Below are 13,267 nucleotides of genomic sequence, written 5' to 3' on the forward strand. Positions count from 1 at the left end.
CATAGGCCGGGTCAGCGACCGTGCCCTTTGGGCAAAAAACGGCTCGGATAAAAGGTAAAAAGTTTGGGCAGGGCACAGGGCAGGTGGAAGGAAAGACCATATGCCGAAGTTCGAGTCCACCCGCGCCTCTCTCCTGCCAGCCTCGTACGTCCGTCCCGTGCCTCGTTCTGCCCTGCCGCTCCCCCGCCACTCTGAATTAATTGTAACTTATCCCGTGGCGCATGCATGTGTCCGAGGAAGAACGAGGGCCCGAATGATTCGGGGAGAAACGAGCGCCGCGGAGGCAGGATCCTTCGAGACGAGCGCGAGTCCTCCCGTAATCGAGCACGATCAGACCCGGACCGTAAAAACTCGAATGCTCGAATTTTATCCAACGTGTTCCGGTTCACGACCAGATTCCAGGGCCAAGGAACGAGCCCGAAAATCGGTTCGTCATCCGGTGAACCTGCGGTGTTCGTTCCTTTTTCCTCATTACCGCAGGAACAAAGAAACGAGAATCGAACTCATCCGATGCATCCGTGGTATCTACCCTACATGTTCACCCTGCGCTACAGCCTGGCGGTTGCCACCGTCGGGAAATCATTTTGCGAACAGGATCGAACCGCGTGCACTGCACTGCCTACCCACCCTTGTCCGGTGCACCGTTCCACCCCGGCAGCACTCACGGCCTCCGCCAACCCCTTCAATTTTCGGACTGTACCTTCGCGATCGAAAGCTTGACCCACGGACGGGTCATTGCAGCGGATGATTACCGGGTTTTTAAAGAGGATTGGATCCTTCGTGATCCGCACGTTGATTGCCCAGCCGATCGTGACAGGTTGTAAAATTTCAAGCCTCAAACGAGATTTTTGCCGGATTTTCTCGGCGTTAGCCGAGACTTTGGAAACTGAATTTTCCTCGAGCAGCCGCGAAATCTTCCTGAAATACTCCTTTCGACGCAATGCGATCCGGGCGAATGTCAAGGAGTTTGTCAACCCCTCGAATAAACCGCGATCGACGCCAAAGCTGAGCTGAATTTCAGCAGAGGTAGTCCTGCAGACTACTGATGATGACTGTACAGCGCAATATCGGGCCACCCCGGTGCACGCAGGCACACGTTCATGAAATTTCGCACCGCGTACACGGCTTGCATCCAGGGGGGTAGAAATCATTAAATGGGCGTGGCGTACTCGTGGTTGCCCGGATGACGGTCACGTGAACCAACATGGCCGTCCAGCCTCACCTCTTTGCAACAGTCATTTGTTATCAGCCATTTTATTTTCATCATTTCCATGCATGCGTTAAACTCGCAACGGTTTATAGGTACTCTCTGCCGGCTGCTCCGGTTGCGACCGGGATCATCCGCAGGCTCTGCCCGGGATCAGTACTTGCGTCAGACACACCCGTTGCTGTAGCTATACATCCGGCGTCACTGGTACATCAAAAACAGATTTCATATTGCAAAATGTCGCTTTCTCTCGCCGTTCGCTCATCTCGAAGGACGTTATACGCACCCCTGTGCGTGTACGGAAACGTGGACTCGAAAGTTTCGAAGTGCTCGGAACAAATGGAAAAAAGTCTTGTCAAAGTCGGACGAATCGGATATGGCGATGCGTCAAAGCCGTTGATGATGGTGCACGGTCTCCGGCTATCAGGGCGGAGCGCCAATGGGCGAGTTTAATGATTTCAGACCCGTATTTTCAGGATAGTCGGACGACGAGGCGTGCAGGGCGTAAATTTTCTAGTGTCATGTCGGGCCAGTGGTAGGCTCTCTGTTTCGTTATAGTTAGTTAGTTAGTTAGTTAGTTCGTTCGTTGGTTCATTCGTTCGTTCGTTCGTTGACCGAATGCATTATACATGGATTGCAGGGGACATTAATTTTCTGCCTTTGGCATGGACGTGTAGGCTAGCCGCCGGGCCCCACTCGGCGAAGAAGTATGCACGCTCCGTCCGTACTTGCACCGCCGGTGTGATACGTCCGCGGAATGGAAAGGGGCGAATCGAGACGAAAGTATCGTTGCACACGCATCGTATCGACGCGTCGAGGCAGGGATGCGACCAGGGATTTCCCCCGATTCGACGAAATTACACGTAACGATTAGCGGTGACTTTTTTACCCACCGAGCTAATTATAATCCTCGAATTGAATCACCGCGCAATATTTCGATTCTTCTTATCAACCCACCCATGATTTCTTTGCTACGCTTTGTCTGGGCGGGAGTGAATCTTTTATGAAACCAAATGCGTCGCGGGTCACCGATTTCGTCAGACTTCTTTATACGAATATTAATTCTTGACTTCGACAAAAGAAAGAAGTATCCGCCGAGAAGCAAGGGTTGCGTTCCCAGGTTTCTCCCCACGGTCGTAGCGTCGCCCCTGCACCGTAGCGGCACCGCCCCGATCTCTTTACTTCCGGCACGCAAGATGTAGAATTTTATAATTACACATCTTTATCTTCGCCCGCCAATTATCGAAGGGAAACCATTAGGTGGATGGATGGAAGTAAAAGAGGAAGAGGAGAACGTTGAGGAAAAATTTTGTCTCGTGTCTTGGAAGTTCTTGCTCACGCATCCGACACTTTTAAAATTATCTCGGACCTCAACGGCTTCTTTATATCTCCCTTTTTTTCGTCTCTCGATAAGGACACTTTTGATGTTTGACACTACCCGATGCTGGCCTCGCGCTCCTACCAGAGACACTAAAGGTATATTCAGACTCGTTTACCGGGTCGACGCCACCTGCGTCAGGTTTATACGTACGATTCAGCTGTATCAGGAGAATGACGTACGCGCGTATGTAAATACAGGTAAATATGTATACGCCTACACAGATACATACCCGGTACCTACCGTATCAAATTTTGTCTCGATACTTCCATCGGTTCGAGGCGTTGCAGCCTACCTTGTGTGATAAATATTTGAAAGTGAAATTGAGTTAACAATAAGCATCCATCCCTCCTCGCTCTTTTTCATGGTCACAATTAATTCGATTTTAATTGCTTAGGAAAGAAAACAGTAGTCGATACCTTGTACGTTCGGCCATGATACGTACACCCTGGGTAAGCTGCACGCATTAACGACCGTACCTACGTCTGCGGGACAGAAAGGTGGTAACATCCGGCTTTGGAAAGTCACGAATGCCAGAAACTTGGAAGCATACACGGTCACATGCGTACCGACTTGCTCTGTAGATAAATAAATAATTATCTTCGCTGCCCTCTTGAGTTCCGTAGCACTTATCGGTCTCTATACAAGCGCATGCACGAGTATGATATACACATCAGCTATTCTTTATGGTTGTGTCCGTGTAGCGGCGATGAAAGTAACGAATAATTGGCTATCCGAGGAGTGGTAATAAACTTAAAATAATAACAACGACAACAACAACAATAATGCTAATAACAACGATGATTATTGTTGTTATCGTTATTATTATTACCATCGCTATTATTATTATTATTATTATTAATAATAACAGTGTCATTACTTCTTTACCGGCCCGCGGAACGTTGTAGGTGGATACCTTATATTGCGGCAACGCGAAGCCTCCGCAGCTTGACTTTGTGCGTTGAAAACTAATTTCTCGTTTGATTCAATTTTTTCAATCGCGTCTGCAACAGCGTCAATTATCGGAAAAGTGTGCCACGGTTCGAGAATCATTCGATGCAGGGTACCAGGGCAAGGCTGATACCGCGTGCAATACTTTGTAAATGTGATAAGAAATGCTTGTCTCTGTGTTTTTGTTTTTCTCTTTTTTTCTCGAGTCTTTTTTTTTCTTAACGCCGACACAATTACGTGGGTAAATAAGAAAACGATTGGGTATGGATGAGCGAAAGAATTACAATTATACATCGATAACACGCGTGGGTGAAGAAAAAGTTATCTTCAATTATATACTTACGCGGCAGATCGTTGCAACGAAACGAGACTTGATCAACTCTGACGGTTAAATATTAGTAAAAGCGTGTACGAAAAATTGTCGCAATTTCGTTCGTTAATAAAACAAACTTTACGAGGTGGAGAAATGCCAGCGATTTTAATTAAATTAATCGATACGATGAGAGATTGAAGAGGAATAAAAAGAGCTCGGGCAATGCGTAGGTTTACTTGTGACAGGTACTCGATGTAGGTGCCTGTCCCTAAATTTAACGCGTACACTGTGCAGTTTATAATAAAATAAGACGCGAACCCCCGTAGCAGTTGGCGGCGAGAATTATTTCAAGCGAATAAAAATCATTCCAGCCGATGCCGAATTGACAGTCACAAGGCTAATCGAATCTCGTTGGATCCCGATAAAGTTGATTAATAAATAACTAATCGGTACCTGGTCAGGCAGAGCAAAGGGGGTAAACTCTGCAGTCGCTTGACGCTTAAGCGTAAGCTTAAAGCGAGATTCGGATGCTGGTCTAGAAGGGGTGGAGTTGGGGGTAGGGGGGATGAAGCTTGAGAGTTTGAAGGCACCCCCGACGATCCGATGAAATTAAAGTAAAATAAGAGAAAGAGGGGGATAAAAAAAATAAGGAGAGATAAAATGCGGCCGGTGGTGCTGCCTTGATGCCTACAGTAGTCGAAGTTATTTTTATTAAATCAAACGTTGGAATTCTCCGATGGGTCGGTGATTGAATAAAAGATGAATTGATTGGAACAAAACGCGTGGGGATAGGGAAAGTAAGCGGAAAGAAGACGAAGAGGGAAAGAAAAAAAAAGGGCATAGCCTCGTAGAACGTCGATGATGTTAATAAAGGATAAATCAACGAGTCGGAATCGCTTACGCCGGGAATAAAAATAGCCTGGCATGGAATATTGTTACCGTTTTACATACCTTTATTGAAATTTTCATCCTTAATTCTCCGGCGAGTTTAACATAATATCGTAAACTGTGATCAAGCAGCTGTTTGGAGAGAAGAAAAAATTGCGATACACGTAGAACAAAAGCCGTGATCGAGATTCTTTGCATCAAACGATGCCAATTTTCTCTGCTGAATAAACTGCACTTGACTTTTGTTTTCTACAGTCCAAACACCCTCGCGGGTTTAATCGCTACCCAACTGTCAACCAGACGCTATCTATAGGTTAAATTATTCGCGAGGGGGATATTCAGGTTGTCGTTAAGTCCGTAGCATATACGGTTCTGCAAAATGAAATGAAACAACAACAACAATATGCGAACAACGATTTTCGAACCTTGCCTGAATTTACCGTTACTTACAAGACACATTCGCTACATTCTACTGCAAATAAGGTGAATCTGTATCATTCGGGTATGCAATTGTTATTGAAGGCACAGGTTTAATTGTTTAAAATGGTGTGAGGAAAATAAGAAACGTCAAAATTGTGATAAAAAGAGAGATATAATTTCCACGGTCATTGGTTTGGGACGTTTTTTTTTTTCGCACGGTTGCGGTCAGTAATTATGTTCAAGTTTTGCAATTTTCTGCTCGGGGTATTTTTTTCCCCTTCCGAAGTTTATTATTTTTGCGATTTGTCCAGGAGAGCGACCGTACAAATGCCACCTTCCAGAATGCGGCCGAGCCTTCATTCAACTCTCGAACCTGCAGCAGCATCTTCGGAATCATGACGCTCAGGTGGAGCGTGCCAAGAATCGACCCTTTCACTGCACCATCTGCGGAAAGGGATTCGCCACGGAGTCAAGCCTGAGGACCCACACGTCCAAGGTCAGTCATGTATGTACCAAATCCGACGTCCGTCATTCTACTACGTTATATTCGACACACTTCTCACTCTATATTTAATCTAATTATACTAAAACGAGCGTTAATACGTGCATTGTATTATACATACACGTATGATAATACCTGCATTGTATATTACATCGAATAATTCGCGCAAACTAACAAAGGTGGCGGGTCGTTTTTTACATCCACCATGCATTGTCGCTTCTCCTCTAATATCCACGGAATTTTCACGGTGCACCTGCAACAGGGATTAAAATTCGACAACGTCTGTACGCGTGCCGTTGAAAACCACGGATTCTACAGCTTTCGGTCCCTGAAATCACTCGGTTTTCAGACTTCCGGCCCGCTCTAGTTCCCGTTAGCCGTTGCTGGTCACGACTACGGTGAAAACTAAAGAAAACTATAAAAATCGATTAAACACGTTAAAGAATATCGCGTGAAAGAATACGAGGGGGCAAAAATTCTCTCGTGGTTCGAGGTCTGAACAGACTCGCATTTGTGCGTGACCTAAAAAATACAACGTTACAAGTTGAATACTTAACGGACTTGTAGCCGCGCTTCACGGCGCAGACTGCATTCCCGGAGATCGGATGGGAAGAAAAAATGTTGGGTTCAAGTAAAAAAGATACCCTCGTGAGTGATCAGAGAGCTGCCGGTGTGCATTGTGGGTAGCCGGTAGGAATCTCCTAATCAAATTCACCCCTCTAACAATGCCCGACGACCGGATCTTCTTCTCAGACGAAACGTTTTTTTTCCTCGCCCATAGACCGTTTCTGTATCTCTGATTTTCTCATACTGTATGCGAGACGAGAAAGAAACGTGAGAAGACATCTGGTCGACCCTTGTCTTCTCACGAAATAATACCTCGAATCGATTGCGATATCTTTGGGATATTGTTAATCCGATAGATTCGAGTGGCGAACTTTGGGAATCGATTTTAACTTCTGATAAAAATCTTCCGGGTATGATTTGCCTATTTTTTTTTCGTATAAGATTGCAGAGCTTCCGGCGTTAAGAGCGAAAAACAAGAGAAAAAAAACAAAAAAAAACAACGCGCCTCTAATTACGGTCTAAATTTCACGTGTAAATTAACCGCCCTCGAACACAGCCGTTTGATCAGCTAATGTATCTGCAAAGTTAATCCCCGCGTTATTAACAAAGGTAATAAATATCAGGTTTTTAACATTTTAACACCCTCCTTGTCTATACATACTCGACAAGATCCCCTAATTAAAACTTAATCCGCGGTTAAGCTTTGGCTTAATTTTCGAAATAAAATATCAATATGAAAACAGAGAGGCGGTGAAAAAAACCCACATCGTCTTTTTCACCGATAAATCTCGCACGTAATCTCCTCGGAGACTGCCGACCCGTTTCTCTCTTTCTCTCTCTCTCTCTCTCCCTCTCTCTGTTTTTGTCAATCTCTCTCTCTCTCTCTTTCTCTCTTTGACAGTTTCCGGCGCCAAGTTGAAATTTAAAAAAAACTGAATCTCTTCCGGCTAATTTCGAGAAGTGTCCTAAATTATGGTAACAGCGTAGCGTTCTTACCGATCGAGCATCCGTCGAGCAATGTTAATTAGTCCGGTGAGTCCTGCATGTTCATTGTCCGATGCGAACGGAGGTCCCGTCGGAGACGTTGTCGGACATGTTCGTGAGCTCCTCGTCTTCCTGGGGGACGAAGGGAGAGCCGAAGCAGCAGTCGCATGACCAGGAAGGCGGCAGTCTCTAAGCTAGGTTAATTCATACCGTTAACGAGGTTAACGGTAAGAGAGACATCTCTTACCAACTTAAGCTTTAAAGCTTAAAAATAACCACCTCGCGCAAAAATATATATATAATATGTACAAGGATAATTAAGACGCTCGGAGATGAAACTCCGGGGGATGAAATAAAACGAGACAAACGGGAAAACAGCCCATCTAGCTTGCTAATCGAATTTTCTCCCAGAGATTTCTTGAAATTGTTTTCACTAGTCGCTCGTCCTTAAGGAATATCCATCCTCTCCTCGTTCGCCATGCCGGCCTCTTCTTATCGCACCTTCGGACCGAAGATTACGTAACGTAGTAAAATTTTTCGTACAAGCTATCTAATTTTTTCACTTTTCCGTGCAATACTAGTGAGAGGGAGGGAAAGAGAGAGAGAGAGAGAGAGCAGAAGAGTGGAAGAATCGGAATCAGCTCCGGCTGATACAATTACACGATAAACGAATTTTTTAGAGAATTTATTACACCCTCCGAACGACTGATGAATTTCATGCCCTCTTCCCGTCTTTTTTTTTCTCGTATCTTCGTTTTCTTCTTCTTCGAGGGAAAAATTTCGTCAACTTTCGCTTCTGTCGCGGGATACGAGAATCCGTGAAATACTGAAAAGTGAAGCGAACGTCGAAATGAAAAATAGAAATAAGAAAAAAAATAAATAAATATTGCGCGGACCAGTGCGTGCTAGTTAAGCATTATCATGTAAGAAGAGAAATTCACCTGCCCAGCAGCTAGCTATATAACAAACGAACACAATATTGTAATAGGCAAGAAATAACCGTTCTGTATGTATACACGGTGTATCTATCCACGGCGCTGGTGTTTTACCCAGTTTTATACAGCGTATCCCTTCTATTTATCTACAGTTTAGCCAGTACAAGGGTTGAATGCCGTGCAACACGATATCTCCTTCCATCCTCCGGCTCCTACCGATTTCACCCTCGCCTATACCTGCAGCCTAGGCCACTTTCCACCCACCCTACGTCACCCCTTTTCTTAATTGCCCCTCCGCCGCTGCAGCGCTACTTGGTAAAAACTCGTTAACCATTGGATTTATTTCCCTTATTAATTTCCTAGCATTGACGTATCGTCCTGTTTAGACGCAACGTCTGAACCCGTCGGTCGTGTGTATATTTAGACAACCCCGCGTGCGCAGGCATTAACATTTCTCCCCTTTTTTTTTCAATTTTAACTTCGCGAATTAAACGAACGCGACTCGCTTCGATTTAATTCTTACCATTCCATTTCGTTTTTCGGCGTTATTGCGAACCGTTTGAATAATCGAAAAGCCAATTAAATAAAACATTGTGCATCGTTTTGTACAATTGCTAAATGGACTTTTTTCGCATTTCATTTTGGAACAAAATACGTATTTAAACTACGTTCCACGTTTCCAAATTTATTTAATTTAATGGAGTATCAATTTACGGCTAAACGATCGACCTGCGAGCTGATTGGTAAATTTGATTATAGAATCTGGCCAATTTTGACGTAACGAAACCAAATTAATCTATTTTCTGTACTTTTCATTACAACGAATAAATTCTTGACCGTGATCGGATCTTTTCTGAAAAAAAAAATCAAATCAAAACATGGACGTAGTTTTTTTTTCCACAAGTGTCGTAAGGCCCGGATTGCAATTAAACTGGTTTTTCCCCGTAAACATCGACTTTTGGCGAATATCCAAACGGACATTCTTTGTCTCTTTTCGGTTTTAAAATAGATATCTGGGACGCCTTTAAGACTGCATTCATAAATAAATGTTCTTCGTTAGAAGCTAGTCAAGCAGCGCATTGCACACGCACGTATATACCGTCACACATATGTATACGCGTATATTTAGGTATATATATCTATATATCTATATATATATATATATAGGTATATGAAACGGTATCTAATTGAAACAAATGAACTCTCTGTTCAAGCCTGCGTTCGGAACCCCACCTTCTTTTTCTTATGCATCACAGTACGTCATTACAATCATGACCATCGCCGATATACTCAACTCAATACAGGGACCGAAGCACCTCTCTCTCTCTCCCTCTCTCACTGCCTTTGCCCTCTTCATCGCACAAATGTTCATGCGTACAAGGTTTTTTTTCATCGCTCCGCCCTGAGTTTTTATACGGAGATTGAAAAGGGGACCACCCTTACGGTTACACGGTGTGCAATCAAATCATTTGTACCGATTCTTACGCTGGGGTGGGATTTTCCATTGTCGATGAATTTTTTTTTCACCCCACCCCCCCCCCCCCCCCCCCCCTCCAGCGTGCCCCGCGGTACCCGCCCGTCATTATTACTAGCGCTACGTCACGAACCGGATCGCCTATTGGCAAAACACGTTCCCTTCTGCATCGTGGGTCGCATTTTTTCCTTCATTTTTTTTCCACGCACTCCTCTCGTTCCACCTTTTTCCATTCGCACCTCTCTTTCTCTCTCTTATATTCGAGGTGTTGATTAAATGCCTATTATTCGAGGATTACGAGGCGTTATTCTTGTTGTAACATTCCCAGTTGTCAGCTTCGCTCGCCCTCCAGCTCGCTTAGACTGTGGTTCTTTTTTTTTTTTTTTGCCATAGTTAGGTTTAAATTCCAACGAGCTAGCTAAGGCGAATTGGCACGCTTGAAAAGTACAACTTCAATTGTACTCGGTGATAGATCCGTTACATTCTTCTCCTCTGTTTTCCAACTCGTTCGTATACATAATACTCGCTCGCGCGTAGAAGTGCTATGTGTTCGGATGGAAAAAATAACGCAAAAACGAAATGACGATTTTCTTTGTTCGCGGACGATCAACGACCCATGGTCAGGCGGAGGCTGCAGCGGCATTACTCTCCAAGTATATAACCCGCGCAGTACGAAGCAACGAGGTATTACGAAGGTTGTCTGTCTGCCGCACACCGCGGGCGGCCTCGACGTCGTGAGAAAAAAAATAAGAAGAAGAAGAAGAAGAAGAAGTAGGGGAGGAGGGAGGAGGAGGAGGAGGAGGAGGAGGAAGAGAGAAAAAAATCAAAAAGAAAGAAGATAAAAAGATAAAAACCGCACCAAGGGGGGACAAGGAGAAGTAAGAATTGAAAAAATCGCATGAGAGGGAACGAGAAGTGCATCGAGCTGCAAGAGCGCCGAGAAAAATTGCACACGCTGCACGCGGCGAGACCTTCGGCCTAACGCAATCTCCTCGTGCCCATCACGAAAACCCGTTTTTAATTTTCTTCTCCTCCTTCGCACCGCGGAGCTCGGCGTGTTTTCCTTATTCGACTCGTCCGAAACATCTTCCGCCTTGCCTATCCCTCCGCGGGTTGCGGAATCGCGTGCGTTTTGACGAATTCGCATCAGCCGTCGTTGTCCCGGTGCCGCGAGGGTCCTGCCGGGCGGGCGAATCGCCGGTGTAATAATTCGTTTACTCGACCGGCGGCCGCTAATTTCTCGAGATACGGAAAAGGGCAGGAAATTCGAGTTTACGGCCGCGGGTGAAATTTCGGAAAATCGGAGGCCGGAGGTGTCGAGTTCGGGTGTTTGACGGGCGGGAACGCGGCACACCTACGAACTTGTCTAGTCGTACGTGCGTGTAACTCGCACGAAGGCGATTCGGTGTTGATCCAAACAAAATGGCTACTCGCTGCCCGACGTCACGCATGGCTACGCTAGTACTCACACCCACTTCCTACTCCATGCCACTCCCTGCTAGGAGTCTAGGGATACACCGCACATGCGGCACGGAAGAGAGTCGCAGATGGTTTAATTGCAGGAAAAGAGTTTTCCCGCTCCCAGAATCAACGGGGATGAGAGAGAGAGAGAGAGAGAGAGACTGGGCACGTGCCCGTTTTCTTTCCGACAAATCGAAAATCATCAGGGCTGATCGCGAGGGGCGATGGTTGCTTCGGCACGAGGCACGCACCCATCCACCCTGGGCTGAAAAGCAAATCAAAAGTTTCTCGGCTTGGTAATAATAGCCAAGGTTGTATACCGATAGGTCAACCCTGTCACGAACCCTGACGGGTTCTTCGGGAGGCATTTCTTAAAGGAGATTACTTTCGGGGAGGATCTATCGCGGTAACATTACCTTTTTACTCGGTCATGTAACTGCATACCTTCGGGCAAGTCTAGCATGCAGAAACACTTATTCCAACGATAAGTATAACGACCTACGCTACAGCTGCGGGATGACGGAATAAGGATCAACGACAAAAACATGGCAAAGGCCTTCCAACTTGTAAACATCATTTAAATCTCAGGGGCTTCTTCTCTCATTAGGATAATGTTCAAGCTGCACTCGATTATGCACGCCAATTGTTCAATAGTTCGATTTACAGTGCCGCAAGGAGAGGGATGAAATTATTCGCTTGTTATGCTTCTTCTACTAACTCGATTCAACTGTTTATGACAATGCGTAAAGAGCATCGATTCTTTCGTTTAACAAACATGAAGTTAAAGTTTCATACTTAGTTTGTATAGATAATTATTCTGAGGCCTTCACGATTCGTTGAAACGGTTATCAAAAAACACGGTCTTTATTTAAGCACGATTTGCCATCAACTTTTCACTAGAAAATCTTATGCAATACGTTCGTCGACAAAAATTTGGTCAATCTCGGAAATAATTGATCCACAGGTCAGTTTAATGCTATTCAAACTGTATCCCAGAACACTTGACACTTTCGCAGACAGAAAACCAGGGATATCACATTACAACATTTCGATAATAAAATTATGCAAGTTGGGGGCTGCGGTGTAAATATAGCGAAAAAATTCAGCAGCAGTCCGGCGGTCAGCGCAATTGTTGTGCTGGAAAAGTGATTCAAGGCCTGACCGCGCGGCATTTGAATCGAGACAAGGTGATCAAAATTTCACTTTGAGTCCAGGTCCTTCGGGAGTCCTCGACGCGCTACTTCGAGGACAACGCCATAAATCATTAGGATTGACTGCGACGCTGCGGTGTTAGGCATGGGCAGGCTCAAGTGTTCACGTGTGTGTGTGTGTGTGTGTACCTGAGTATGCAACAGAGAATCGCCCACGCTGGTCGAGACTCGGGACTCGCTCGGTTGCAGCAGCTCCTCGGTGTGCAAAAACGAGGATCATGCAAGAAAAAAAGATGAAAAAAGAAAAACCGCTGGAAGAAACCGGTTTTTTCCAGTTGGGCCAGGTCGGGGCGTCGAACCTTCGGACCGCAGGTTCCCTCCAAGAATAACTTATGCTCTCGTACACTCTGCAGCGTCGTGCCTCCGCAAGGAGAGATGCGTTGCCCTAGGTCCGGGACTAGAAGGAGACGGAGTAAAGTCCCGCAAATAAAATTCGACGAAGAGAATGTGAAAATAAAAGGTGGAGAGAGGAAGAAAAAGAGAGAAAAGAAACGGGCAGAAGGGGCCCCCGAACTTTCAGGTCATTGCCGTCGTCATGGTCGCTCGTCTCAGCCTTACGCGATAATCGGGGTTATGTTTTGACGTCAAATTTAAACTCCAGGCCTTCGGCAAGGTTCCTGACCTCCTTTTTTTTCCATACCGAACAATCCGACGTATGCAACGACGCCACCGCAAATTTCAATGCGAAACGAATAATGCAAAAATACGCTCCGGCGGAAAACGGGTAAACGAATCGCATGAATAATAAACGATTAAATAAACCTACGCGCATTAAATACTTGCTGTCGATAATAAAGCTTCGGAGAATTTAATAAATCGTGAGTCCGGAATTCGGCTGAGCAAATGATAAAAGAATTTTAACGTTATCCTACAGTGTAATTAGATTAAGTATTTCAATATAAAGTACATCTCACATGGTTAAAGAAACAACATTTTTCAAAATGGACGTCGAATTTTGTTTTAATTTCCATTATTC

The 13,267-nt window shown here is 45.1% G+C and overlaps 1 protein-coding gene across 5 annotated transcripts in view; it reads left to right on the forward strand.

Moving 5' to 3' along the window:
- The window catches only part of LOC124307661 (zinc finger protein 853-like), a 64,278-nt gene that overhangs the window by 31,143 nt on the left and 19,868 nt on the right, over positions 1 to 13,267 (forward strand). For 3 of the 5 annotated variants that reach the window (XM_046769590.1, XM_046769593.1, XM_046769594.1), the window contains exon 4: positions 5,469 to 5,662. In XM_046769590.1, coding sequence (XP_046625546.1) covers positions 5,469 to 5,662 — 194 coding nt within the window. The remainder of the gene's footprint in view (positions 1 to 5,468; positions 5,663 to 13,267) is intronic. The other 2 variants (XM_046769591.1, XM_046769595.1) reach the window with 1 other exon arrangement.

This window comes from Neodiprion virginianus, chromosome 6 (assembly GCF_021901495.1).
Source record: "Neodiprion virginianus isolate iyNeoVirg1 chromosome 6, iyNeoVirg1.1, whole genome shotgun sequence".
Taxonomy (NCBI): Eukaryota; Metazoa; Arthropoda; class Insecta; order Hymenoptera; family Diprionidae; genus Neodiprion; species Neodiprion virginianus.